We start from the raw sequence: 27,489 nt of genomic DNA, 5'->3' as shown, positions 1-27,489 counted from the left end.
TCTATACAAGATCTTTGCAAAAGTTGCAACAGGATTAGTGCATTACAACAGAACTGGAGATAGAAAAAGTTGGCATGCTAGAGTCCAACACAAATAAAGACAATAGGCAGCTAGTTGTATGTACTATATTGACAAGATACTGATTGGTTACATGAAGAAACATACAATACAAAATACAGAAGAAACCAGTTTTGCTTCCCTCTGCCCCACCCCAAAATACTCATAATTGATTTGGTCAATAAGTGGCTAAAAAGCCAGAGCTTGTCACTATAATGCTACAGTTTAGTGGTTTTCCTAGGCATGTTGTACTGGTATTAGCCTTAGCTTTTACATGTGGATAATTTTAAACAAGGTTCTGTCTAATCTCAATATCCCTTTGTTTCCAATAGTGAACTACAGTACTGTGGGACCTGGGTGCTGCTGGCCCTCACCCACAGGAAGGGATGAGTTGGCTAGGCAGACACCAGGTCATGCATCCACCACCACCAGGAAGAGGGAAGAGCAGAAGTTCATATATTAAAAAAGTGACTTAAGACTTAGGATTGAATTAGTATTTGTACAGAAAGGTGCAGGTGGAAGAGCTCCCTCCAGCCTATGATCAGAAAGGGATGGAGAAATCACAGCAGCCACTGGCAGCAGCTGCTCTACTGTAAGTGCGATTGGTTAGAGTGGATTCCAGTCACGTCATTCGAAAGGGCTTCGGTCAGGTGGGAACAGTTGCTCAATTGCTGCAGCACTGGCTCCTACTAGGCTGACTGCTTTCTTGAAGGTCAACAACCCGATTCCTACCTGGACCACCAGGAGCATTCTGGGGTTCATTTTTTGGCAGTTTCTTGGCTAGAAAGAAACAACACATTAGTTGGCCTTCTAAGAGAAACCTACTTTTCCTTATTGCTGCCAGATCAAGCTGGGCTCAGCCACGCTTTGGTACAAGCCCTCATCTATTAAGGGGTTTCAAGATCAGATGCTGCTAGCAGCAGAAGTACAGTAAAGAAACATACTCTAGCTTTGGCTGTCATGAATTCCACTCCTTCCTTACTCATCCCAGATAAAGGAAGAGAGAGAATGGGTTCACAGGGCAAAAGCTCCAGGAGGTCAGTGACTGTGTGGGTAACTGTTCACAACAGTATAGCAATTTGCTCATCTACTCCAGTAAGAGCCTCTAGAACCCAGCTGACATGTGAATTCCCCTAGTTTTCAGTGGGATGCACTGCTGGTGCTCAGAGCTACTCCAGACATTGTTCTTCACACAAGCTGTTACCTATTGCCATGAAGATTTCATTCACATTCATTGCTGTCTTTGCTGATGTCTCCATGAACAGCAAGCTGTTGTCATCTGCATATGTTTGTGCATCCTAGAAACAGAGTGGTAACAGCATTCTGCCAACAGGAGGGCCAAGCAGACTTCACATGCTTCACTTGTTGGCAGACAAAAATAGTAAAGAAACTGTTTGCCCCACCATAGGCCAAATTCCCACCCCAACTCCCTGAACTCTGCTCAGCCATGACAGCTGGAAGATAAGCACTACTGAACACTGGAAGCTGGAACACTAGCCATGCAGCTGGGGTATAACAGCACTGACTGTTTGCAAGTCACTTGACCCAAACAGACACAGGGTATTTCTCAAGTGTAACACCTTGTACTTTGGTTAGCTAGGAGTGCAATACACACTGAATCCCCTACAAACAAATCTGCGCAGAGGTCTAAGATAAGAGCGTCTCCTTAAATGTCTGCCTTAAGCAACTTAAGAGCTGTAAAAACTAGAGCTCAAGCTGAGAATCTTCAGGTATCTTGTAAGGATACCATTTCATACCTTGCTGAGGGTAGACCATATGAGTAAGACAGCAACAAAGGCTGAAAGAGGAAGCTTGTGCTCTAAAGGCCTTTTCCTCCACATACATCATGTAAAGATTTGTTATCAACAGCAGCTACAGGGACTGCAAAAGGAGAGGCAGGCTACAATTCCTTCTGAGTCTCCTTCTAGGGTCCTCACGAATCTTGACCATCATGCTTTTCCTCAAAGCATTTCTAACATGGCCATCATCTCTCCCCACTTCAGTAAAAAAAAAAAAAAAAAAAAACCTGCTTTCCTCACTTATTTGGGCAGCATTTGATCTGGATTCCAGCTTACCTGAAAGTCCACAGCTCTCTTGGTAGCAAGATCTGCCTTGTTGCCTGCTAGTGCAATTACAATATTGGGGCTAGCTTGCCTCTGCAACTCTTTCACCCAGTTCTTGGCTCGTACAAATGTGTCCTGGAAACAAACAGGAGGCAGCAGTCAGGAAGGGCAGCCTCTTGTTAATCCACAGTGAAGATATGATTAGAACAAGTCTTTCCTGGAAGAAGTGTTTTGCCTCTACAGCACTTTGCAGCAGGATCCTTTATCAGCTTAGACAGCCTTGGTCAGAGCTGAGGAAGAGGCCATTAGCAGTCTTCAAGAAACTCAGTACCTGCAGGTGGCATGATCTGCTGGCATCTGCAGGGACACCAAACCCAGAGACTCTCCCAGAGAATTCAGAAGTGTCAGCTACGTGTGCAAACGCCTCCTTCCCAACAACCGCTTACAGCCCTAGTGCAGTACTCACTGTGTTAGTGATGTCGTAGACCACAATGGCTGCCTGGGCACCTCTGTAATACATTGGTGCCAGGCTGTGATACCGCTCTTGTCCTGCTGTATCCCATATTTCAAACTTCACTGTCGTGTCATCCAGACAGACTGTCTGCGTTAGGAAAGCAGCTGAAAGAGAAGGTGTGCATTTGCCTTACCTCCAGCTGGAGAGCCCCTGCAGGCAGAGCCAGCAGCTTGGAGCAGTTCTGCTTTTGCTTTAGAAGATAACAGAAACCCAGACAGAGGCCAAGGCAGTGCCAGTTGCTGTGAAAGTTATAGCTCTGCTGTATCAAGCTACTTGCACATAGGATTCCTGTAGTTACTAAGCACCAAATTGCCACCAAGATGGCTCCTGGCAGCCCAGCAGAGATCACCACATAGGCAGTGCTGCTACGGAGCCACTTTCCTCCCCAGTAACTACCATTTAAAGATTATGGAATAAAGGTGCAACATCTCCAGGACTAGCTTTGAGGACTTATCTCAAAGTGCTGAAATCAGTCTAGTTACATTACACTCCGATTTAGTAACTGGTTATTTTCTTGTTCCCATAAATACATAATATTGTGTATTACATCTACAATGAACATAACCAGCCCTAGATACAGAATGAAGTAGGACAGCAGTGCATCCACATGATCCTCTGCAAAACAGCATTGAACCCTACTTGCCCATAAGCTACACCTACAGCTATATTTAATTCCTACATGGGTTACTATAGGGATAAACCAAGCCTCTTCTCAGCACTCACCTCTTACTACTGTCAGGAGATGAGGATGCTGACAGACCTTTGATTGTAAACTACTTTTACACCTCTTTCAGGTCCTGTCTTTTTAACTTTAAGTCATTAGCAGTGTTGCTACCAGTATCAGGCTAACAACCCTTAAATCTCAGGTCCTGGTCTGAAAGCACAATTAAGGGATATAAATTGAGTTGAAGACCTATGTTCTAACTGGAAGTATAAATTCAAGGACTAAGTAAGAGAGTCTTAGAGGCAGAGTATTTATGGTTGCCATAGCACTATCCTCTAGCACACAGATTTTCACACTAAAACAGACAAGTTGTAAACAAAGAATTAAAGCATCAGCTGTTTGACTATTTGTAGCTAGACTTTTTCAGCCCAGATTGAAATAGCACTAATAACCTCCAACATCCCTGGACAGCATTACTGAGGCCTGCATCTTTCACACTTAGGCATTTGGAATAGACACTCACCTCCAATTGTGCTCTCCTGGTACTCATGGAACTGTCCCTTCACAAAGCGCAGAACAAGGCTGGACTTCCCCACTGCTGACTCACCCAAGAGAACAAGCTTAAACTGGCAAATTTTGTTTCCAGCAGCTGGTCCATTCGGTCGAGCAGCTCCACCTCGACCTGCCATTGTGGGTGAAATGCAGGAGTGCCAAGAACGTAAGGATGCTGCAGGCTCTGAACTCAGATTCACCTAAAGGCAGGTTCCAACTGAAAAAGGAGGTCACAGTTAGTGACATGCTCATGGATCAGCATGAGTCAGTCATTTTGATCAGATACCACCATGGGCACAGGTGGGTGCTAGTTCTTTCCCACTATGCCATTAGTTGCAAGCATGGCAGCATTAATTGATTTGTGCTACTCCGCAACTCCTTCAGTAACCTCTTAAGTTGTCTGACCATGCTCAGAAGGATATTAATAGTACAAGCTTTCCTCCCCACTAAGGGCCCTCTAGCACTTCTACTACATGCAAATATTGCAGACACCTCACTGGGAAGAGGCAAGTGAAAAACAGCTAACACCATGTTTAGAACTTCATCTATTAAAGAGCAATTACTCAGGCCATGGAGGCTACAGAAGTTGATCTTTGACTTCAAGTCATTCTTCTCCTAGATTCACCAGATAACAACTTCATATTATTAGTGCAACACAGATGCTCATGAGGCCTTAAGTACCTTGTAAGGCATTTATGAGAAGCAGTACCATATGACAGTTCTCCACATCATTCAGAAAGTGTTTCCATATTCAGTCTGCTGGTTTAAAGGTCCTTAAACCAAGTCATCAAGCTTTGCATCTTAAAGAAGTCCTTAAAATGACAAACTGTGCAAGAAGTATGTTAGAGAAAAAAATCCTAAGTAATTTCCCTATCAGATTTACTGCATATTCAGACTGGAAAGAAACCATTCCATTACCGCCGCAAACCAAACTGCACCAAACAGGCCTGAACGGGCTTTACCTCATGTAGAAAGCAGCATGCATGAGATGCTGTCCCCTACATCCCATCCAAGCTGCCTCATTTGTACTTATTGCATGTCATCCCAGACTGTCAGGTTACTGGCTTGCTTCTTCACAACAAGGAATGAGTTTCAAACCCAGGTACACTGAACAGAGCAAACAGGAAGCATCACCAGCAATCAGAACTGCCAGCTCACCTCCCCAGCACTCCTAAAACACCTAGCCCAACCGCAGTGAATCTTCAGAGCTGCGCAGAAACACAAGGTTATCACAACAGGAGTAAAACAAGCTGTTTTACATCCATAGCTTAACTACAAGCAAGACTTCAGTGTTTCCCTAATCAGTTAGCTCTCTTACTCTGAGTTATCTGCATACAGTTGAGGAATATTTTCTCAGTGCAGAGCTGGAAGGATTTAGGCATGTTTTGTCTTCATCACAGCTACTTCCTGTTAATGATAAAATGCCACAACTGATCACTTCCACTCTGTATCACCACTTTCCTTTAACTCTCCTAAGCCAAACTTCTTCAGAAAAACTGCAAAAAGCCCACAAAAGCTATTTTCTCCTTGCACTGAGTTTTGAGCATGCCCAGAAAGATACTCTTCTGGAAGGAAATACTGGTCTGAAATGTTGAAAAAGCTGATGAGAAAGACAATACTTTAAGCCTGTTATAAAGCAGAGTTGGGATATAGCCATCTTGTTCAGCATTCACCTCACCACGTGCCATATTCCTACGAATAGGAAGGTTAAAGCAAGTTGAACTGGGTCTTAACATCCGAGCTGGGGCAACATGTCCTCTAAACAAGACTTATACCTGCCTTAAAGATATTTACCAGAGAACAGTTAAAATGGGACTAATCACAGCTATGACTGAGCACACTCCATTATCAGCAATACTGCCTAATACAGTCCTGCCCTCTCTAGGCTATCTAATTTGTCACTCAATGTTTACTGAATGACTAGAAAGCTAGACAGTGTGACAAATCTACCTACATCTTAAGAAAAGTCTTAAGCTGTAAAGTGAAGTTACAGCTTATTCCAAGTACTTTTTAAGTCCATCTGTACAAGATGCTGTGATAGACCATTAATGCATTTGCTTTTGTAAACTGTTGTTGTTTATTATTACATTTGTCTGAGAAGCACTATTATGCTCTGCTATAAAAGGGTTACCACACCCAATGGGGTCATTAAGCATATGGCAGTTCATTAGGAATAGAGAAGAACATAGCTCCTGAAGAACCAGGCTAGCCAACAGCACCTCTGAAACACTGAAGCTATTCCTGCTGCAGCCTTAACAGCTGGTGAAAACACTAACCCACAGCTACTGGAAAGCCCCAAGTGCAGCTGAGATGTTAGCTGCTGGAGAACACTACACGAGCCGGTACCAAATAGTACACGGTTGAGCTCTTGCAAAAGCCAGTAACAATGTCAGGACCCCACCTCCTCTTCCTGGAAAGAAGAAATGCTGGTTTGACAGAATGAGAAAGCTTGACAGGAAGCAAGTTAGCAACTTGCTTTGCTAGTCAGTAAGGAAGCAGTGTTTTGTAGTTCTGGCCAGGAGCAGCTTGGTCCAAGATGCACATCAAGTTCTACACCTGTACCAGCCTGGGAAAGCTTCTACCTTCTAGAATTTCTCCTCCAACCCAAGGTTTCAAGGTAACAGCTTTTGCTTGTTTAACCTTGTATTCACTCACCTGGGCAGTCTATCAGCAATATGCAAGCTCTATGCTGCTGTTTCAGACTAGCATGCTGCACATTAAATGTCAGATGAATCATGCCTCAACTGAGTTATGACCTCCCGAAATATGATAGGGGTGATTCCCAGAGCAAAACAAGGAAATCAGCCTGTTGACACCCTCAAGTCTTTGTGACCTATATTTCAGGCCTCAGTTCATTTTGCCATCTGGTTGTGCTACACGAATTCAAAGCTGAGCAAGTATGTCTGTATGCTCAATTTGTCAGAGAGCTACTGACCAGAGCAAACAGTCAAGTAATTAGAGCCTGCAACCACTTAATTATGGAGAATCTAGTAGCCATCTAAAGATGGTCTGAAGCTTGATTGCAGGACTGCACGGCTTCATGCCCATTTGAAAACCTGCCAAATCATTAAGATGTTTGGGTAGCGTTTACACAGTTCAAGTGACCTTACCTGCAGTCATCTCACTGAAGGTCTCAGGCTAAGAACAAGTATTGCAACCAGCTTGAACAGTTTAGCACTTCTGCTTATGTCCACATGAAGATTTTAAGTAATTGAAGTGCAAGGCTACTACTAAAGCTGTAGACAGTAAGAGCTCCCCATTGCAGGATGATCAATGCAGCATTTTTTGCTAATGCCAACATCTTTGACGATTTCTACATTGTTATCAGAAAAAAAACTGCAGTTCATGAAAACACTGCATCAGCAGCAATCCCATGCAAATATTTAAAACAGAACTCCATTCTGCTTAACAAGTAGTAATAGTCAATTAAACTAAGCAAAGACAGGATCTGTCCACACCAGTCCATGAATACTTGCAGGAGTAACAGCAAAGGCTTCACATTTGAATGAATATATATATTGCTAATACTCAGACTGTTCATTTACTCTTCCAGTAGAGTCAGCCCTTTGACTCTCCACGCAAAACAGTGACAATGACACTCAAACCACTGAGTGGTCACATTAGACTAACTACAGTAATGCTGTGCAGACAAATCAGAAATAAGCTGACATTGCAGCTTGTCAGTATTAATTCAAGAAGCAAGTGAAGACCATGACAGAAGGGAGGTAAGATGAAGTAATCAGGTAATCAAGATTAATACGTTAGCTTTCCTACTAGCTTGTAACCTGTTTGTGCTGTCACAAGATCAATTAGAAGGTATGTGCTGTTTTTTGCCTGCCCTGTGAGCTTCCTTGCTTACTGAAGCACATGCAAGAGCTGTAAATCATATACAAGAGCAAGAGTATAAAAAATTGTGAACTTTTGAAACAGTCTTGTACCTGTTTACATTGAGATTAAGTAAGGATAGATTTCAATACCTGTTGCTGTTCAGCAACATAAAGTTCTAGGCCTATCATTCCTGTGATTTAGGCTGCTCAACACTTTACCTGTCTGCCAAGATTTGTTGTAGCAGCTTCTAAACTTTCATGATCATTAAATCCAAGAATCTGAGTACCCCAATGAAGAAGGCATGTAAGCATTGCAGCATTCTCAGTCTATACAAAAGCAAGGCAGTTTTCCAAAGCTGTTAGGATACTTGAGATTAGCATGTAGGAGTCGAATTAATCAGCCCCAGTACAAGTAGTCTGATTTCCACAGAGCAATTGCTATCAGATTCCCATGCTAACTTTCATATGAGACCAACTGCTTCACAAAACTCCCTACCACAGGCAAGCTACTGTTTTAAGATGTCATTATAGACTCAAATCCGATATTTTTTCCTCAATAGTGAGGACTACTCAAAGCTGGCAGCTTCTGAAGGATCTAGTTACTCAAGAGGTATACTTCTGTTTTCAGCTATGCAAGAAATCACATTTCATAAGGGATTTGCTGGCTTAGAGTCAAAATACTCAAGACAAAAGCCCAGTGAAATATTTATCTTGTTAAATAGCTGACAGTGTTACATGAATTCCTTGGCAAAGTGCGCCCTGAAGTTGAGTGGTTTTGCTTCACCCAGTGAATGGGAAGCTAGCCACGCTGTTAGCAGGCAGCCTGCACTACCTTGTTCCCAGCCACTGAAGAATCAGCTTTAAGAGCCAAATTCACAAGCAAGACCAGCAGCAAGTTTAGAAGCTACCATAACTAACACAGACACCACTGGCCTAGATTAGCATAGTGTTTAGTACTTTACCTGATTTTCCAACACATTACTCCTCAGATAAAGAGCAAACACTACTACAGTAAGACGTTTCTGAAGTCAGCACAGCACAGAGAAAGTAGTAATAAACCCAGCCCTTGTAGATGACATGAACCACAAAACATGCAAGTAAGTGTATATCTGAGTTCCTCAAACCCACAGAATTTGATCATTTTAATATTTTTCTATACACAACATGCACTTCCCTCTACAAAGAACAGAAAATGTAGATTCACAGACCTAAATAAGCCCAGATATTCACAGGAATACTTCCAAAATTGCTAGTAGACTACTGTAAGTGAAATCAGGGCAATAGTAGCAGGATCTATGAAAGGATACTACTTAGTATTGAATACAAGTAGTTAAACAGAACATCTGACCTGAGCAGTCAGTACTGTACTTCAAGAAGATTGCCCAAAATTGACCATTGTTACATATGGAAAGCTACTGCCCAGTTTCAACACTGGATCTGGGTTGCTAAATGACATCTGCTTTAACTAGGCAAGTCAGAGCTAACTATTAGGGAACTATGAAGCCAAGATCTCCCTTGTATCCTATAAAAAGTTGATCTGACTCAGCCCTCTTCAGAGGAGAAGGCAAGTATCACAGCCTGCATGACTGAGTCAAGCAGCACAGTATTTTGGTCTAAGGAAGCCATCAAACTGACTGCGCACCTAAAACTGAAGTAGTCAGTGAGACTCACACTCTAGCCTTTTATTTCCCTCTTATTATAAGGATTTCTAAGATGAGCTGTCCTTATTCTTCATCCAAGTCACTTTCCTAACCTCTATCCACAAACAGCAACCAGTCAGCACCTCAGATCCTGATCAGATTTTTTGCAACTCTCAGACAACTGAGCCACATATACACATCAACAGTTCCCTGTGCAAAATATATTAAACACTGAAGGGACAAAAAGAAATGTGAGCAAACTCATCCAGCTTAAACTCACTGGAGAATTCTATCTCAAACACTTTCTTAGTTGTAAGTTTTAATCAGATCACCAGCCTAGCGCAACAACAGAAAAATACTAATCCTTAATCCTTCCCTTACCGAGCTTACAGCACTATCACACAGACACTTCCTATAGCACAAGTATAATATAGCTATGGAGCGCTCACACATATACCTACATTCTCTCAGTCGTCTTCTAGCCAGCTCAACCCCTCACCACACATACACACCCTTCATCAAGGAGACTTCCTACATTTAAGCAGTCACCACAAGTTCTAGACAATGTCTCATAAAGTGACAAGATGCTATGCTTACTGATGCTGCCTTGCAGCTACAAGTTTTCATATGTAGAGACAGCTGAATAAGCATCAGCAACAAAAAAGTTACCATCATTTTGGTAACACTGGCATTACAAGGAACTTCCATTCCTAATCCAGTGGAGATATTAATTCTGCAGAAGAGCATGACTAATTGCTTTCAAAACTGCAGCTAGTGCCCTACTAGATCACCATAGGGTGAACGGAGAAACATGCAATTAGAGCAGGCTGAAGTATTGTGTTTCTGCCTGTTTCTTGTACTTCAGGAAAGTGACAGGGATAATATTAGAACCCACATCCCAACCAGTGCCACTTAACCCAGCAGCTCTGTTTACATCACAGCTAGTGAACTCATACATGATCATGGTGATAGAAGATCCATAAATGCAAGCTTTCAGTATTGCTTTAGTCAAGCACTTATGGGAGCTAGAGGGACAACACACTTGCAAAATGTGCTGTGAAAGGGGAGCATAAGAGTGAGAGGTGGCAACTTCCTACCAAGTATTAAGGTACAAAACACAGCATTGAGTTCAGTGGAACTGTTTTACATCACTTATTTCATATAAGCTTCTTACTAGCTGTATGGAGAAAAGCTACCTATTCCAGATATCAAAAGAGCCCGTCCCCACATTAACTCCTCTTGGAGATCTTACCTCCTTTTAGTTATTCTTGACAATGCCAAGAGCTTAGTCCTGTTTCACAGGAATTGAGATATGGCTAGTTTGAGGAAGTTACTCATGAGTAGCCCAGAACAACTAGAAATTGAACAGAGGAGTCAAATTTTTAATCTTGTAGGAAGAGCTTTTATATCTCCTGTTTCTGGTATTGTCCACTGTTTACCAAACTCTTGATAGATAGCCTATTTTTAACCAGGAGCCCAGGAACTTACACCTTTAGATGACATCCACTGTTTTGTGAACAGGACAACAAGATCATCAGCAGTACAAAGCAGAAAACTACCATCTTCACTGCAAGAGTCAGTGACCTTCATAATATCTTTTCCAGACTGCACAAAGATCTATTGCCTCTAGCAGTTCCTTATTTGGAGTGCCACTGAATAAAAGCAAACATGAAAAACAGTGTTTTCTTATCTGTTCATGCAGAACTATTCCAGGAGTTTGTTCCTGTGCTTCAGAGGAAGAAAGAATGTTCCTTTTAGGATGTAGCTTTATTCTTCCCTGGTACTGGCATTGCCAGGAAGGCTTTTTTTCCTGACTACCACTTGGAATGTTTTCATAGCTTTATTCCAAAGACTAAACAGAACTTGCACAAGACTACTTCAAACTTCATACCCTGAGGGAATAAAACAGCTGACTCTGCTATTTCTGCATTCTACCCTCTCTTAAGTATGCTGACCAAAAGACTTCAGGCTACACCCACTTCATTAGAAGTGTTCCCATTTCGTTTCCTGTGTCTGAAAGTACATGGCATTCTTTCCCCTCCCTTTTTAGGGAGCTGTCATGACTACCTATAACCTAAACATGCAACAGTCTAGAAAATTACAATTACAAAAGTTGATATGAGTAGCAGGGCTTGCAAAAAGCTGAGAACTGATCCCCCTTCTGAGGCAGAGCAGTTTTGCCAAGACAATTCCACTTCCTCCCCACTTCTCTCCATTGTCATATTTGGCAAACTAAATCACTAAGTATGAATTTGTAACTAGACAGTTGTTTCAGACATGAACCCACTCCATTATTTGTTTCACTAGTAGAGCAAAGTGATCCAAACTCAACATAACTCATAGTAGAACTAGACAAATGTTTGATTTTACTAAGCTCGTATCCATATATCAGGCTAACCTTTTCTTTTATAGCTCTAGTAATTTTCTAGTCTCAATGAGGCTTTGTAGTCCTGCCTTTAGAGTAGGCTCAGGAGTCCTAACTTACTGCAAACTATACTTGACATCATGCTATAAACAGGGCAGCTCAAATATTTGTAGACCCACCACAAAAAACTAAGAATAGAAGATGTGTGTTGTTCCACATAAGCTTAAAATAGTACTTCGGTGTACTCTTCCCTTCAGTTTGCCTATGCATTTATGAACTATCAAGGTCAGAGCTGTAAACAGCCATGTGCAGAAGCAACAAGTTACGCCATGTACAGAAGCAAGACCAGTCAACACTGTACTTGAGCTCACAAGCACAAGTTTACAGTGTAAAGTCAAGTTAGTTAACTGAGCAGCAACCATGTTTTCACAGCTCCCAGCCCCCAGTCAGTTTTAGGAGCACCTTGAGCATTATCAGGAACATGGCTCAAGCAACCTTTGTGGGTTTTGGCATCACAAACCTGTTAGCTCACTCTTATTTCTAAACTGTATGGCAGTCTATGCAGGATCACATGCTGACTATGCTCAGGCTAAACACAGCGTTCGCTGCACAGCAGAGCTGAAGACGGCCTTGCATCTGAACATTGGGGTTTTTCTTCCCATTAAGCTACTAAACATTTCTCCTGCCAGCTGTTTCTCATGCAAGAGCCAGCAGCACCACGTACTTCAGTTCACATACGTCACTTTGAAGGCACAGGGGCAGTAATTTTCATCAGCAGGAATCCAGAGATGCCTTAATTCCACTAGAACCTGTTTTCAGCAGTTCATCACATGCTTCATTTAAACAATTCTCTACTTAAGAGCCCAGCTAGACTTCCGTATTTTTTCTAGAGTTTCCACACCTACTTCAGCAGTTGACTACCTAAAATATATCACTTCTACCCCTGCAAGTGTCACACTTTCCTCAAATTCCATTTAAGTTTCATGGAATGATCTCTAAAATGCAGCACTACAAAAAGAGACAAAGGGATTGATGAACAGTTCTCATGCAGACACTCAGAACACTAACAGCAAGCACTTGTACTTGCTACAAAGCAAGTACAAGTCTTACTTGTAAGAAAAAAACAGGACCAAGAGTGTCAGATCAGAGATTGCATGAAGCCAATCTTACATTCTCATCAGATTATAGGCTGTTAGCTTCGACAAGCTGATTGCGGGGGATGGCAGAGCTCCCTTATCTGACTGCCAAGCACTACCAGCACCAGCTCTGCCCTCTGTGCCCACCAGGCCAGTCCCCTGCGCGGCACTGAAGCTCGCTCCCCTGCCTTGCGCGGGGGCGAACCTGGACTGACCTGCCGCAGCAGCAGGCTGCTCCCACCGCGCTCCCGCTGGGCGGGGTCCCTGCGCCGGTGCCCCCCTCCTTACAGCTCCCCGGGGCTCGCACCGGCAAGCCGGAGCGCGTTATTCCTGCGGCGCGGAGCCGCCACGAGCGGCAGCGCGGCCGGGCGGCGGCCGCGCTGGAGCCCCGGCTCGGCCCCGAGCGCCGCTCCCCGCCGGGCCGCCCTGTCCGAGCGGCGCCCGGACGGGACGCGACGCGACGGCCGCCGGGCCCTGGCCGCCCCCGGTCCCGCAGGCCGGGCCGGGCCCCGCCCCGGAGCGGCCCACCCCGGGGGGCGGCGCGGCCGAGCGGGGCCCGAGCGGGGCCGGGCGTGTCCCGCGCGCCGCGCCGCGGCGGCAGCCGCCGCCCGTCGCCCCCGCCTCGGCCCCACTCACCGCGCCGGCACCACCGCCGCTCGCCCCCCGCGGCAGCTGAGGCTCCGGCCTTCACTTCCGCCTTTCACCCCTTCCGCTTCCGCATTCGCCCACCCCTTCCGCTCCCCGCCGGCAGACCACTGGCAGCGGCGCCTGCCAATCAAAGACGCCCCTCCCCGCTGCCGCTCCTCCCCGTCCCATGACGCCTCGCCTCACGTGAGCGCCGGGAGCGGGGCTGCGTGACGTCACGGCGCGTCCGCCGCGTGGGGCGATGGGAGCTGTAGTCCGCGGCCGGCTCGGGGAGCCCGGCGGGGGGAGCCAGGGAGGCGCTGGGACCCCGGGGGATCCCGAGGGGAATCCCTGGGCAAGGGGGATCCCGGCGCACGGGGGATCCCGGTGCAAAGGGGGATCCCGGTGCATGGGAGCGACTCCAGGAATGGGGGATCCCCGTGCGTGGGGGGGATCCCCGTGCGTGGGGGGGGATCCCCGTGCGTGGGGGGGGGATCCCGGTGCAAGGGGGGATCCCGGTGCATGGGAGTGATTCCAGGAATGGGGGATCCCCGTGCCTGGAGGGGATCCCGGTGCAAGGGGGGATCCTGGTGCATGGGGGGGATCCCGGTGCAAGGGGGGATCCCGGTGCAAAGGGGGATCCGGGTGCAAGGGGTAATCTCTGTGGCGGGGGGGAATCCCAGTGCAAGGGAGGATCCTGGTGCGCGGGGATGCCAGTGTTTGGGCAGGGGTCCTGATGCACAGGGGTCCGTTGTGTGTCGGGGGCAGAAGCTGGGGATTCTGGTGCTCCAGAGGATCCCAGTGCCCTGCACATCCCTTCTTCCCTTCCACGACAGGGCAGGGAGAAGAGCAGCCCTGGCCCCGGGGCTTTGAGCAAAGCTACTGCAGCGACTCACCCAGAGCCAAGGGCTGTAAAAATAGAGCTTTTATTTCCTGTGTGTCTGTGCAGTCTGGGGGGCGGGCAGGGATGCACAGGTAGGACAGGTCATGCCAGGGAGATGTGAGAGGGCAAGGAAGGGCTGGGGGCTGGAGTCTGCAAAAGGTACCGTTGGGGGCAGGTAAAAAAATAAACTACAGAAATCAGCTCCCTGAAAGACATGAAGGAAGATGCCAAGGCCTGAGTGGAGCAGCAACGTGGTGGGATAGAGGCAGCTCCAGGGCCGGTGCTGTGCCTCACCCCAATGCCACGAGGCCTCGGTGCCGTCCCCACAATGTCCTGACGTGCCATGTCACTGCTCCCAGCCTGAAGCTGCTGGGAGACCCCCAAAATGCCCAGCCATGGCCTTTGCAGCCCCGTCCTGGGGCGGCACCCAACACCTCTCGCTGTCCTGCTGCACGGGGAGGTTGCTGTAGCCCGTGGCACCAGGGACGGGGACAGGGCGAGAGAGCTGAGTCTAATTAAAAAAAAATGGGAAAAGAGTATCAAAAGTGTATCAAAATCCCTGATGGTTTCAGAGGCCGGAGGGCTCGGTGAAGGGTGCAGCAAGGAGGGGAGGAGCAGGGGCACCTGCCTGCGCCCTGCGGGGTCCCGGGGCACCTGGCAGAGTGGCACCGCAGGCCTGAGCTCCTGCTCGAGCTCTCCCAGGAGGGCTAAGGCTGTTGGAGCAGAGCCACCCCGGAGTGCTGCTTGCATGCCTTAGTGCACCACGTGCATGCCTGGAGCACCACGTGCATGTGTATGCCCAGGAGCACTACATGCGTGCCCTCGAGTGCTGCGTGCGTGCCTTAGAGCACCGAGTGCGTGCCTCGGAGCACCGTGTGAATGCCCCGGAGTGCCGCATGCGTGCCTAGTGCAGAGCACGCCCGCCCCAGAGCGCGGCGTGCGTGCTCCAGAGCATTGCGTGCATTCCTGGAGCACCACGTGTGCCTCGGAGCACCACGTGCGTGCCTCAGAGCACCGCATGTGTGCCCTTCGCGGCATGGCCAGTCGCCCAGCACGATCCCCGTGGGATGGGGTCAGTGGAAGGCGGCAGGGCTGGAGCGGAGCTGAGGGCGGGCAGGGGGCTGCCTGTGGGCTGCGCAGCTGGAGAGGCCTCGGGGCGGCGGGGAGAGGGGCTGCGGGGCCGAGGCTTGGCGGGGCGGCCACGAGGGGGGCGCGGAGGCGGCATGTGCCGAGTGGCTGCGCACGGGGCAGCGGGTGCCCCGGGGGCTGGTGGCGGGGGAGGCGCGGGCACCGGGGGGCTCAGGCGGTGTGGCGGCGTGGGACGCTGGCAGCCCCGGGGCGCCGGCGGGGAGGCCATAGGGGCAGGCGGGCTGCGGGGCGCCCAGCCGGCCCTGGAGCAGCTCCATCATGCGCTGCAGCTCCCCGCTGAGGTGGGAGACCTCCTGGTTGAGGTGGTTGATCTGCAAAGCGATGGAGAGACGTGAGCACGGCCGGGCCTGGAGCAGCCCCGGAGCGGTGCAGGAGCCGAGCCCGCCGCAGCAGCCCCGACACCTCCTCGCACCTCCTGGTTGAGTCTCCGGATGTTCTGCTTTATCTCCTCTGCCTCCGTGTCCAGGGCTGGGCTGGCCGGGTCGGTGCCTGCCGGAAAGACGCGGCCGGTGTCAGCCGGAGGAGCGCCGGGAGCACGAGGGCCGGGCGGCCGCAGCTCGTCCCGCCCGCGCTGCGGGCTCCTGCGGGGCGCCGGCGGCGCTACCTGGCGTCGGGGGGTCCGGCGAGGCGCCCTGCAGCGGGGGGTCCGCGTTGAAGCGGAAGGTTTGTGCCTCCGACGGGCCCCCGTCGTCTTCGATGCCGTCCACCACCCTAGGGCAGGGAGAGGGCGCGGGGCAGCAGCGCGGGCAGGGGCTGCGCCCGCCCGCCCGCCCACGCGTGGGGCGCGGCCCCCGCCCGCCGCCTCACCTGGGGCTGAGCTCCGGGGGGCCGCAGCTCCGCAGCGCGGGGATCAGCAGCTTGGCCGGCTTCCTGCCGCCGCCGGCCCCGCCGGCGCAGAGCGGGGCGTCCCGGCGGCCCCGCGGAGAGGGGCTGCGGCCCGGCGCGCAGCGGGCCGGCGAGCGGCCGCCGCGGCGCAGCGCCGGGGGCTGGCCCAGCTCCTCACCCAGCAGGCTGCCGGGCGAGCCGCGCCGCGCCGGGCTGCCGCGGCTGGGCGGCAGCAGCTGGCGGCGGGCGGCGGCGGGCGAGCGCTGGAAAACGCCGTCGGGCTCCTCGTCGTCCTCCAGGATGGAGGGAAGGGGCTTCTCCGGGGCGGCCCCGCCGCCGGGACGCGGCTGCGGGCGGGCGCAGCGAGGTCAGGGCCGCCCCCGCGCCGGGCGCCGCCGCCCCCCCGCCGCCCCCCGGCCGGCACCGACCTGCGCCGCCTGCGCCGGCCGCGGCGAGCGGCAGCGGAGAAGCCCCTGCGGAGAGAGCGCGGGCGGCCGTCAGCGGGGCTCGCCGGGCCGCGGGAGCCCGCGGCGGCGCCCGGCGCGGCCCGCCGCCGTCCGGGCTGCTGGGCTCGGGCCCTCCCGGGCGGTGCGCCCGCCGGGATTGGCGAGGCCCCGCCGGGGCTGGGGAGAGGCCCCTCGGCGCCTCCTCCAAAGGGGCCGGCAGCCCCCGGGGGAGCCCCGGCCCCCCCCAGCCCCCCGCGCCAGCACGCGCGCCACGGCGGAGCGGGTGAGCGATGTGGAGGAGCCGTTTGGCAGCGGGACATCCCTGTCCGGGGCGGCCCGGCTCGGGGCACGAGCGCGCAGCATACCTGCCACCCTTGCACCTTCCCTCCATGGCACGTGGGGAGGGGAAGGAGGCCTGCGAGCAGGCACAGGGCACCGGCATGCCGAGCCCTGCGCCAGCCCTTAGACGGGGTCTCACAGTCTCTGCTCCCAGCAGGGCTGCACGTTGCAGCCAGCTCTGGCTCCCCATGTCCTAGCGGCTCTGCATGACAGTGTTCCTCCCCGGGGAAGCGCAGGGCAGGCAGGGGCAGGACACACACCCACCTCCATCTCGCTGCCCTCCCGCAGGTTGAAGGTGAGGTCCTGGTGGATGTCGGCCGTGAACTTGCTGGCATACTCGGGGTAGAGCTGCAGCACCTCGCAGAGCCCCCGCAGCCCCAGATACTGCAGGTCGCAGTAGGTCAGTGCCTTCACATCCGCATTGGTCTTGATCACTTGGTCCTTGCTCGACAGGTCAGCTCCGATCAAATCCCCCTTACCTGCAGGAGGGGATTGGTAGCAGCCTGGTGGTGCCAGGGCATCCTGGAGTTTTATTTCCAATTTCGGTAACATTGCCACCATCGAGCCCTTGCGCACACCGAGATGGCGAACACCCGCTCCCCTCACCCAGGATGGCCAGCACCACGTTGTCCCGCAGCACCTCCAGGGAGCCGGAGCAGACAAAGTAGTTGGCCTGCAGCGCGTCACCCTGGCGCAGCAGGTATTCGCCCGGGGCGCAGAACGAGGTCTTGATGTGCAGTGAGAGGGAGCGCAGGCAGCCCCGGCTGGCCGTCTCGAAGACGGGCAGCTGTAGGATGTCCTTGTTCAGGTGCATGGCCACATCTGCCCGCAGCTCGTCGGGGAAGTTGTGCAGCAGCTGGGGACAGGAGGTGGCGGGCTGGTGGCATGTGGCAAAGGGAGAGCAGGCTCCCCTGCGAGACCCACCAGTGACAGGGCATCGTGCAGTGCAGCAGGCTGGGTGCCCTTGCCGAAGCCCACAGCAAGCCCAGGACACCTTGGCCTGCTTCAATGGGTCCCTCTGCTCCGTGTGCGCGTCCCTGCTCCCATGCATGTCCCTGCTCCCCACGCTGGCAGGAACCGTGCCCAAGTGTCAGCTCACAACTCTGGTCCTCCCAGCAGCAGCGTGCATGTGCACACACCTTTGCACACTTGTGTGCTCGCACACGCTCACACTTGCACCCGCAGAGCTGGCCCAGCCGGCTCCCTCACCCCACGCTCTGGGTGCAGGCCGGGTGGCAGGAGCGGGGCAGGCCCAGTGCCACCGGCGGCTCCTACCTCGTTTGCATCGATGCCATTGTTCACCGACCAGGTGGTCTGGAAATACTCCAGCATCCGCTGCTTGAGCTGCTGCGGGAGGCGGTGGACACGGATGAAGTCCTTGAGGTCCTTCATGCGGGTGTGGTAGAGCGAGCGGCGCGAGTACATGCGCTGGATGATGGCCGTGACGTTGCCGAAGACCACGGCGTGCATCAGCGCTGAGGGCCAGGAGGGCAGCGTCAGGTGGCAGCGGGGCCCCACACCGCAGCCCTGTGGGGGGCTTCCCCTCACCCTACTGGGCACTGATCCCCACGGGCCCCCCAGGTCAACCACCATAGTGGCTGGCCCGCTCCCTGCCTCACCCCCGATGAGCATGGTGCAGATGGAGAAGATCTTCTCGGCGTCGGTGTTGGCGCAGACGTTGCCGAAGCCCACGCTGGTCAGGCTGCTGAGGGTGAAGTAGAGGGAGGCGATGTAGGCGCTGCGGATGGAGGGGCCCCCCACCGAGTTGTTGATGTAGGGAGCCTCCAGTCTCTTGCCCAGCTCGTGCAGCCAGCCTGCCAAGCAGAGGCCGGGTCAGCACCGGTCGCGGGGTCCCGGGCGGCCGGGGGGCTGCAGCCCCAAACGGCTGCTCCCTCCTGTTGGCAGCACGTGGGGGTAGCAGTGGCCCCGGGGGGCCTGGGCGGGCGGGCCCTCCTTGCATCCCGCTCCACGCAGCTGGCCCCGCTCACCGATGTCCCACGTCAGGGGGTCGTTGCTCTCCATCTCCTTGCGGCCGATGACGTACCAGATGCATGCCATCCAGTGGGCCAGCAGCGCGAACACGGACATGAGCAGCGTGAGCACCATGGCGCTGTACTGCGAGTAGCGGTCCAGCTTCTGCAGCAGCCGCAGCAGCCGCAGCAGCCGCACCGTCTTCAGCAGGTGCACCAGCGAGGTCTGCGGAGCGGGGCAGGCGGGTGAGCCCGCGGGGCGCAGCCAGGGCCGGGCAGGCACCCGCCGCCCCCAGGCAGGCACCCGCCACCGCGGGGCCCCGACCGGCCGCAGCTGCTGGGGGGCTGTGGGCGACGGGCCAGGAAGAGCTTCCTCCTGGAGCAGCCATCAGCGGCAGCTGCGGGCAGCATGGTCAGGGCCCCGATTTACCCCAGGAGCCGGGAAGGGAGGTGACTGGCAGATGGAGGAACGGTGGATTTGTTAGCGGAGGCTGGGTGCGGTGAAGCCATGTGGCAGCCAAGCTGATCTAATCTACTTTGCAAAGGGAAATCCCAGCAAGAGGCTGTGTCTCGCCTGCAAAGATCATGGATGCAGCGAGCTAGAGATGCCCTGGCTTAGGCTGATTGCTTTGGACGCGCAGTGATGCCAAGCTGGTGTCGTCAGCCCCTGGGCTCTCTGTGCTGCCCAAAGCAGCTGTTTCCATCCTCCTTTCCCTTCCCAGCTCTGCATCGGGCAGCGTGGGGAGCCCACGGCCATGGGGCATAGCGAAGGAGGCCAGGTGTTAGCTGCTGCTGAAGCCAGGCACCCACCAAAGCCGGCTGGGATGGAGCAGCTCCCGGAGGGGGCTTCCCACTGCCACTGCCCCCGTCCTGGCAGCTGCCATGCTGCAAGCTCAGTCCCTCAGCAGCCTTTTTCATGGGATTCCTGCTTGTGCCCTCGCATTGCAGCCTCCCCACGCAGGGTGCTGCTCCCCATGCGCCTCCAGCTCCCGCTGCCCTGGCAGAGACAGCAAGAGGCTCCCCACAGCCGCCGCCCTGGGGAACAGCAACGATCCCCTGCAGCTGTGGCCCTGGGAATGGCCCCGACACCGGGGAGTTTGTTTTCCTAGTCTGCAGCATCAGCCAGGACATGAGCAGAGCTGGTTTGGCTCAAGGGGCAGGTCCAGACCCCAAGTACCTTCGCCTTCCCTGCTCTGCTGCTGTGCCTCCAATAAGCATAATTACAGCCTCTGTGCTCGCCTCACTCCTTCCCTCCCTTCTCCAATTAGCAGAGGATGGTGATGGGGCTGCAACACACTCGTGGCAGCACATCCTTTCCCTACTGCTCAGCCGGGGCCCCGTGAGGGCTGGTGGAGGCTCGGGCTGGGAGCTGGCTCTGCCAGCTGCATGGGCATGTGTGTGCCTGCATGCATGCGTCTGTGCACATACGTGTGTGTGCCTGCATGCATGCATGCATGAGTGTGCCTGTGGAGGGGTTTCAGGATCTGCAGTTCTGGAAGTGGGAGGCTGAATCTGCACTCCAGCTGCACATACATGCCTCTCCCAAATCCAGCTCTGATTCTGAGGATGGCTCAAACACCGTGGTGGGAAGCTGGGACGTGATGCAGGATCTGCCCTGCAACAGATGCCAGGGTGAGAGGACCGTCCTGGGGGCTCCCTCCCATGGGGCTGCTCTGCTCCTCCCCACAGTACCGGAGCAGGACACCCACTGCGTTGCCGTTCCCGGTGTGTCCAGGCAGCTCCTTCCCCACTGTGCATGCACCAGCACACGGCAGCAGCTCCCGGGCGCATGGGGCATCCCCTGCTCTCGGGCTTCACCCTGCTTCCAGAGCCATCAATGGGCAAGTGCCCATCACAGGTCCTGCCATGACGTGTGGGCACGAAGGTATTTGCACCCGTACGTGGATGAGCCCCTCTCAGACCATCCATCCCCATGGCCCCCGCAGAGCACAGGCGCATGGCGCGCGGGGCGGGCGCTGCCTGCACGCTGCAGCGGCGCTTCGGCCGGTGCTGTCATTTGTGGCTGCCTCTGGTTAAATTAGGCTGCGTGGGAGGCTTCCCGCTATAGCTGCCATCTCCGCTTCCCCTCGCTCCCGAGGCGGCTCGCAGACAGGCGCGCACGAACCGGTGCCTCCGAAGGAGCCGTTCCCGGCCCCGCGGCGGGCCGCGGCGCGGGCGGCACTCACCACGGTCACGTTGAACACGTACAGCAGGTCGAAGGGCAGCGCGGCGATGAGGTCCACGAAGAACCACGTGGCCACGTAGTGGATGCAGATGGAGCGGGGGTCGTACACCACCTGGCCCGACTGGCTCACGTACGTGGTGCGGAAATTCAGGACTATATCTGCCCGGAGAGAGCACGCGGCCGGCGCTCAGCGCCCCTCGCCTCCGCGGCCGGCCGAGCTGGAGCTGGGGGTCCCGTGCCCGGTGCCAGTTCCTGGTCCTGCTCCCATGGGTGCTCCGAGCCATGGAGCAATGCCAGCTCCCTGCTCCTCCCCCCTCCAGGCCTGTCCCGCGGCCGCATCCCGCCCCTGCCCAGGCGGGGGGGTCTCGCCCCACCCTGGCACTCCTGGGCCCCCCCACAGACCTACCCAGGATGAAGAGCATCTCCACGGCGATGTCGCTGACGATGGTGCTGCGGGCGGCCGAGGGGCTCTCCTCCGTGCCGGTGAAGCAGACATTGTAGGGGACGGTGACAGCCACGTAGAAGGTGGCCAGCAGGATCAGCCAGTCCCAGAGGGCCTTGAAGACACTGTAGTGGAGCAGGATGAAGCAGGACTTCTGCACCGAGGCCACTTTGTACTCGGGGATGGATGGCTTGTTCTCAAACACGTTCTGGAGGAAACGGCAGGGATAGCACCAGTGAGCGGGGACTGTCCCCGCACGACAGGGGACGGAGGCCCATGCAGACTGCTGGCCTGTGGGTTTATCTGGTGCCTGCCCAGATACCAGGGTGACAGACTCGCTTTTCCAACGGGCACATACAATGTGGGCTGTGCTAAGGTCACCCACAGAGGCAGGCACAGAATACCTTATTATGGCAAATAAATTAATGTTATGCTAATGCACTTAATGGTGATCCACTGGCTGCTGCCCAGGCTGCTCCGATGTGCAAAGTCTCGTGCTGTGGGCAGCCCCGGCAGCCGCGCTGCACAGCTCTGCTGGGAGCAGCTAATGCGCCGCCTGGGCGCTTCCCTCAGCCCAGCACGCAACGGCCCCCGCGACTCAAAGCCGGCGCGCTGAGACCTTTTGATGCCCAGTTGCCAGGTCTGGGCTGAGCCCAGGCTCCTTCAGCCGGTCTCAGACCTCTTCCCCAGCCCAGCGTTTGCAGGCGGTGCCCATTGCTGCCCGGGCTCCCCCCGCCGTGGGACCCTGCGCTGGGGCACCGCAGCCGCACGAGCAAGCTGGCGCAGGGATGACGCCTATCGCTGTTCCCGCTGGAAACGCTGCTGCTGACACGCTGCGGCGCCGGAGCCTGGTAACCGCGCTCCCTCGAGCATGTGGCCGGTTTGAGTTCGAGCAGCCAGGCTTTCTTGATAGGTAAAGTGCAACAAGAAAAACAGGCCTAGAAGAGCTGCCAAGAGGTTGATACTGCCCATGGGAAACTCCGTGCGTGCCGTGCCGCTCTCCCGTTGCCAGCGAGCTGTAGCTGCATTGAGGACTGCGGCGCAGCTGCCTGGGATCAAGGGTGTTTCGCAGGAGGGCAGGAGCTGGCCTACACCCAGACCCCCTACCCAGGAGGCTCAAGCAAAGCCGGGGACTCCCTCAGGTCCTTACGCGGTTGATTTTCATCTCGCCACGGTCCCTCCGGGCAAACTGGCTGCTGAGCCGGTGCAGCACGGTCCGGCCCTGCCGCCGCGCTGCCCGCAGGTGCACGCTCCTGGCCTTCCTGCTCCGGTGCTTCTCTGGAGTGGGCGAGAAAGGCTCGGTGAGCGGAGCGCTGCCCGGCCGCCGGCGGGACCCTGCACACGTGGGGCGGCTTGGCCGAGCTCCGCGGGCCCCCGCGGCGGCTGCGCCCTTGCTCCCGTCCCCTTCCCTGGCACAGCAGCTCCTGGAGCTGCCATGGTGGGACACTGCCCAGCACCAGGAGCACCAGCTGGGCACCCGAATGCCCGGCAGGATCCGGCTGGGAACCGGGAGCCCCTTTGCCAAGTGCCCACCATGCACACCAAATCCCAGCCCCATCCCACAGTCACAGCTCACCCTCCTTCTTGTTGCCCGGGTGGCTCTTGCCCCGGCTCTCTGTGATGTCCTTGAAGGAGAAGAGGAAGAGCACGACCTCCCCCTTCTCGTTCTTGATGGGCATGATGTCCAGCAGGCACCAGAAAGCCGCTCCTGCACGGAGGAGAGGAGCGGTGAGGGCAGGACAGACCCTCTGCTGCTCACCCCGAGCCAGGGACGGGCAGCGCTCCGGGGCCCCCACGCCGCGGCCTGCATGGCCCGGCCCCAGTGCCACTCACCCCCCTTCTTGTAGAAGCAGACCTCGGCCTGGTACTCCTGCTTGCCGTCCAGCACCTTCTCGATGCGCTGCAGGACAGGCTCGCTGGTCTCTGCCCCGCAGAGGAAGCGGCAGCTGCAGTTCTTCTGCATGACCTCGGTGCGGGCGAAGCCAGTGAGGTCGCAGAAGCCGTCAGAGCAGTAGACGATGGGGAATCCGCGGCGAACCTGCGCGTTGGCCAGGATGAAATTGCTGTCTGAAAGGAGAGAGAGAGACAGCTGCCGTGGCAGGCAAGGGGCTGCCGGGGGGGGGGGGTGTGATCGGCTGCTGCGCCCCATGGCAGGGCCTGGTCCTCCCAGCACCACCACGGGACCACACGGGAAGGGGATCAGGTATTCATCCCACTGCCGCCTGCTCCCACGCACAGACCCCGCTCTCCTCCACAGCAGTGAAGTGCACAGGCGCCTGGCTCCCTGCACCGCCACCGGCCTTGTCCCGCTCCTCCCAGCACCACCGAGCCCGCCGAGGGCCAGCAGAGCCAGGCAGAGATGTGCACCATCGTGTGAGCCAGGGCCATCTCCAGCCCAGCCTGGGGGCCTGGGAACAGCTCCCGGGACAGCCCCTCCACTCCAGCACCTGGAAGCCCCAGCCCTGCTGCGCTGGAAGGGGAGGCAGCCCGGGAGCACAGATACAGCTCCTGGCTCCCTTCGTCGCAGAGACGCGATCACTGGCGATGTGATTCACGCCTCCCCCTTGCCATCTGCTGCTGCCACCTCCCCGCTGGGGCTCCAGCAGCTTAGCAAGAGCAGCAGCAAACCCAGCCGGGAGCTGCTGGCAGGGACGCAGCCGGACTGCGGTGCTGGGGCTCCTGCCCGGGCACGGCACCGTGGCACCCCAAGGGCTCCCTTGGCAATGCTGCTGCTGCAGCAGCGAGGTGGCTCCAGGTGGATGAAAGCCCTTGCCAGCCCCTGGGCTCCTACCCAGCCCCGAAGTGGCTGCTTTGGCTTTGCAACCCAGCCGGGCAGAGCGAGGCCAGCAGCAGCACCTTGCACAGGCACTGCACCAGCAGGGACAGATGGCCCCATGCAAAAATGATGCCAAGGAGCCGGCGTGTGCAGCCAGCTGGGCTCGTGGGGTCCGTGTTCCCCTCCAGCAAGGGCTCCTCTGCCCCACGGGCCAGGCGCTGGCAGCGGAAATCATGCTGGCTCCCCTGTTTCGCAGCAAAGGAGAAGGAGGCCAGCAGCAGATTACAGCACCGGGGAGAGGCCCTGAAGAGGTGCCAGGACAGCAGCAGGCTGGGCAAGGGCGGAAGGATGGCAGAAAGGATGCCAGCCGCATGCAGCTCCAGGGCGGGGGGGGGGGGGGGGCTGCGCCGGGGCCACCACAGCACAGCTCAACCCAGGATTAGCTCAGAGAAGCAAAAATAGCTTGAGGCTGTGACTAAGGCCAGATTTTGGCTCTGGGGAGCCAGGATTACTCTGTTGTCCAGGGTGTGTTATTAGAAAGGAAAATGAATAAATAAACAAATAAAGGACTTGCACTTAGGAGCAGCTCTGCCACGAGAAGGGGGCTGTGGCCCTGCTGGAGGCTTGGTGCCCCCCTGCCCCAGCAACCAGCCTGCTTGGGCAAGCGACCTGCAGCCAAGCGGCAGCAGCTGTGCGGGAGAGCCAGGGTTAATGCACAGGGCATATCACTGCAGCTAAAGCCCCTCTCCATGGCGGATAAAGCCGATAAGAGATGCATCAAACCTGCAAAGCCAGACACTATTTAAAAGTGCCTGGAAGGCGGGTTTGAGCAATTGAAGGCGGGATGCTGTCAGCCACCTTCCTTCCGGGTGTCCCCAGGGCAGAAGTGCTCCCCCGCAGACCTGTCGCATCTGAAAGCCCCGATCCAGCTCTCCAGGGCGCCAGGGCCAGCAAAGGGAGACACTGTTCCTGCTGCCCAGCAGCGCAGAGCTGAGGGGAGCTCCTGGCACCTCTGGGAGCTGCTTGTCTCTGAGCTGGGGCTGGCTGAGGAGTCTTGTTGCCTTGTTGTGCATGGCAAATCTCGAGGGTAACGCCTCAAAGACAGCTTCTATGGATAAACGCCATCCTGTGTCAGCAGGGTGAGGCTGGGAGGCCCCTGCTCCAGGTGATCTTGGGGAGGCCTCAGGTCAAAGCTGAACACTGCCCATCACTGAGTGGTTTCTGGCAGCTGACACGTGGCATTGCTGCATAATCCCTTCTCCAATGTGCGAGGGTCTTAATCCATCCTGGTCCTGGCACATGGACACAGGGAGGAGCCCAGTTCCCAGGGATACGCTAACACCTCCAGCTGTGGAAAGGGGCTGCAAAGTGGTCAGCAAGGACCACAGCCCTGCTCCCAGCCCCAGCCAAAATGCACTGCTCTCAGTATTCACCTTTTCCAGGGACATAACTCCAAGCAAATTAGATGCTTTTCTGCCAGGGCCCGAGAGGTGGGCAGGGCCCTGCACAGCACCTGAGCACCCGGAGGTGAAGCCCTTGGGGACCCGGGGCAAAAGTGCCTGCGGAGAGCTGGCCTGTGCAAGCAGGAGCATTTCCCCGGTGCAGAGCTCCCAGGAAGCGCGGTGCCATGGCCTGCTGCACCTCTCCGTGTGCTGCGGATGCGGCAGGCACATGCTGCTCCTCACGGCTGCCCCCGAGGCTCCTGGGCTCGGCCTCAGCAGCAGCTCACGGCAGCGCTGGCGGTGGAGCTGAGCCCTTCCCCCCTCCCAGCGCGTCGGGGGGCTGCAGCCTCCAGGGCCGCCGGGCCTGAGACCCGGGCGGGGGCTGCGGCCCCCGGTGCAGCCTCTGTCGTCCGGGAACTGTCCGTGGTGCTGAGCGGCCCCGACGGCCCCGGCCTCGACGGCCCCGGGAGCGGCAGCGCAGCCAGGAGTGGGGTCTGCACTGGGTCCCGGGCCACCGAGCTCCCTGGGCCGCTCGGGGGTCCCCAGAGTGCCTATCTCCCCTGGGGGAAGGGAGGCCCCGGGGGCCAGGGCGCCCTGGGGTTCATGGGGGTCCCCAGGGTGCCGAGCCCATCTGAGGGACACGGGGGTCCCCAGGTCACTGAGTCCAGCCGGGATGCACAGCGGGGCCCCGGGGTGCCGGGGGGGGGTCCAGGGTCACCAACCCCCCCCCCGGGCTGCATGGAGGGTCCCCGGGCTGCCGAGACCACCTAGGGCTCACGGGGGTCCCCCGGTCACCAAGCCTGGCCAGGATGCACAGCGGGGCCCCGGGGTGCCGAACTCGGCCAGGTGTAACGAGGGTCCCCGAATTACTGAGCCTGGCCAGGGCGCCCGGGGGGGCCCGGGGTAGCGGGGACGGGGCGGAGAGGCTGGAGGACCGCGTCCCGTCTCGCCCCGGGGGGCGCTCCTGTCCTGGGGCGACCCCCAGCCTCCCCCCCCCCCCGCCGCCTCCCGGAGGCACCACCTGCCCCTCCCCGTCACCCCCCTCTCCCGTCCCCCCCTGCCCCCCCGCCGCAGCGGGCCCGGCCCTGGAGGAGCAGACCTACGTGTGCCATCGAAGCGGGTGGCGATGGTGTCCAGGAAGGTGTTCTGCGGGGCCAGCAAGCCCTTCATCACTGGCATGATCCCGCCTGGCCCGCCCGCGCCGGGGCTGCGGGCTGGGCTCCGCCGCCCCCAGCCCCTCCGCAGGTGCGTCCCCGGCGCCGCGGGCTAATCCCGGCTCGGCTCTGCTCGGCCCGGCCCGCCCGGGGCTCCCGCTCCGCCTCCCGCCCCGCCCCGGGCCCTGCGCGCCGCCGACACCGGGAGGGGCCTCGGCACCGGCAGCCACCGGCACCGCGGCGCCGGCCCGCTCGGTTCCGGGAGGTCCCGCACCGCTCGGCACCGGGAACCGGCGGGACCCGGCGGCTCCAGCCCTTGGAAAGCCAAGCAGGGTCCATCGGGGCTGGGGAAAGGGCAGGATCCGGCCCGCCCAGCCCCAGTCCACGGCGGGGTCCCGCTGCCGGGGCCGGGGGCGCAGAGCCGGCGGAGGCTCCC

General features: G+C 56.2%; 2 protein-coding genes across 4 annotated transcripts; both read right to left on the bottom strand.

The window, feature by feature from the left end:
* Positions 1–111: 111 nt before the first annotated feature.
* RAB5C (RAB5C, member RAS oncogene family) lies at positions 112–13,536 on the bottom strand. Of its 3 annotated transcripts, none has more exons than XM_062595766.1 (6): positions 13,455–13,536; positions 3,822–4,067; positions 2,587–2,738; positions 2,133–2,255; positions 1,262–1,355; positions 112–837 (listed from the first exon to the last, which is right to left on the bottom strand). In XM_062595766.1, the coding sequence occupies exons 2-6, from the start codon at positions 3,985–3,987 to the stop codon at positions 722–724; spliced, it is 651 nt and encodes a 216-aa protein (XP_062451750.1). In that variant the 5' UTR covers positions 3,988–4,067; positions 13,455–13,536; the 3' UTR covers positions 112–721. The 3 variants fall into 3 exon arrangements, with proteins under 3 accessions (XP_062451750.1, XP_062451751.1, XP_062451752.1); XM_062595767.1 differs by lacking the exon at positions 13,455–13,536 and adding an exon at positions 13,034–13,166; XM_062595768.1 differs by lacking the exon at positions 1,262–1,355.
* Positions 13,537–15,398: 1,862 nt separating this feature from the next.
* Positions 15,399–27,078, bottom strand: KCNH4 (potassium voltage-gated channel subfamily H member 4). Its single transcript, XM_062595337.1, has 16 exons — positions 27,003–27,078; positions 23,515–23,748; positions 23,258–23,389; positions 22,832–22,959; positions 21,646–21,889; positions 21,241–21,398; positions 19,073–19,280; positions 18,704–18,898; positions 18,360–18,559; positions 17,691–17,940; positions 17,334–17,563; positions 16,728–16,772; positions 16,282–16,646; positions 16,079–16,185; positions 15,887–15,963; positions 15,399–15,785 (listed from the first exon to the last, which is right to left on the bottom strand). The coding sequence occupies exons 1-16, from the start codon at positions 27,076–27,078 to the stop codon at positions 15,399–15,401; spliced, it is 3,036 nt and encodes a 1,011-aa protein (XP_062451321.1).
* Between the last annotated feature and the right edge of the window lie 411 nt (positions 27,079–27,489).

The sequence above is a fragment of the Rhea pennata genome, chromosome 26 (genome assembly GCF_028389875.1).
Source record: "Rhea pennata isolate bPtePen1 chromosome 26, bPtePen1.pri, whole genome shotgun sequence".
Taxonomy (NCBI): domain Eukaryota; kingdom Metazoa; phylum Chordata; class Aves; order Rheiformes; family Rheidae; genus Rhea; species Rhea pennata.
This window is presented reverse-complemented; position numbering and strand designations above follow the sequence as displayed.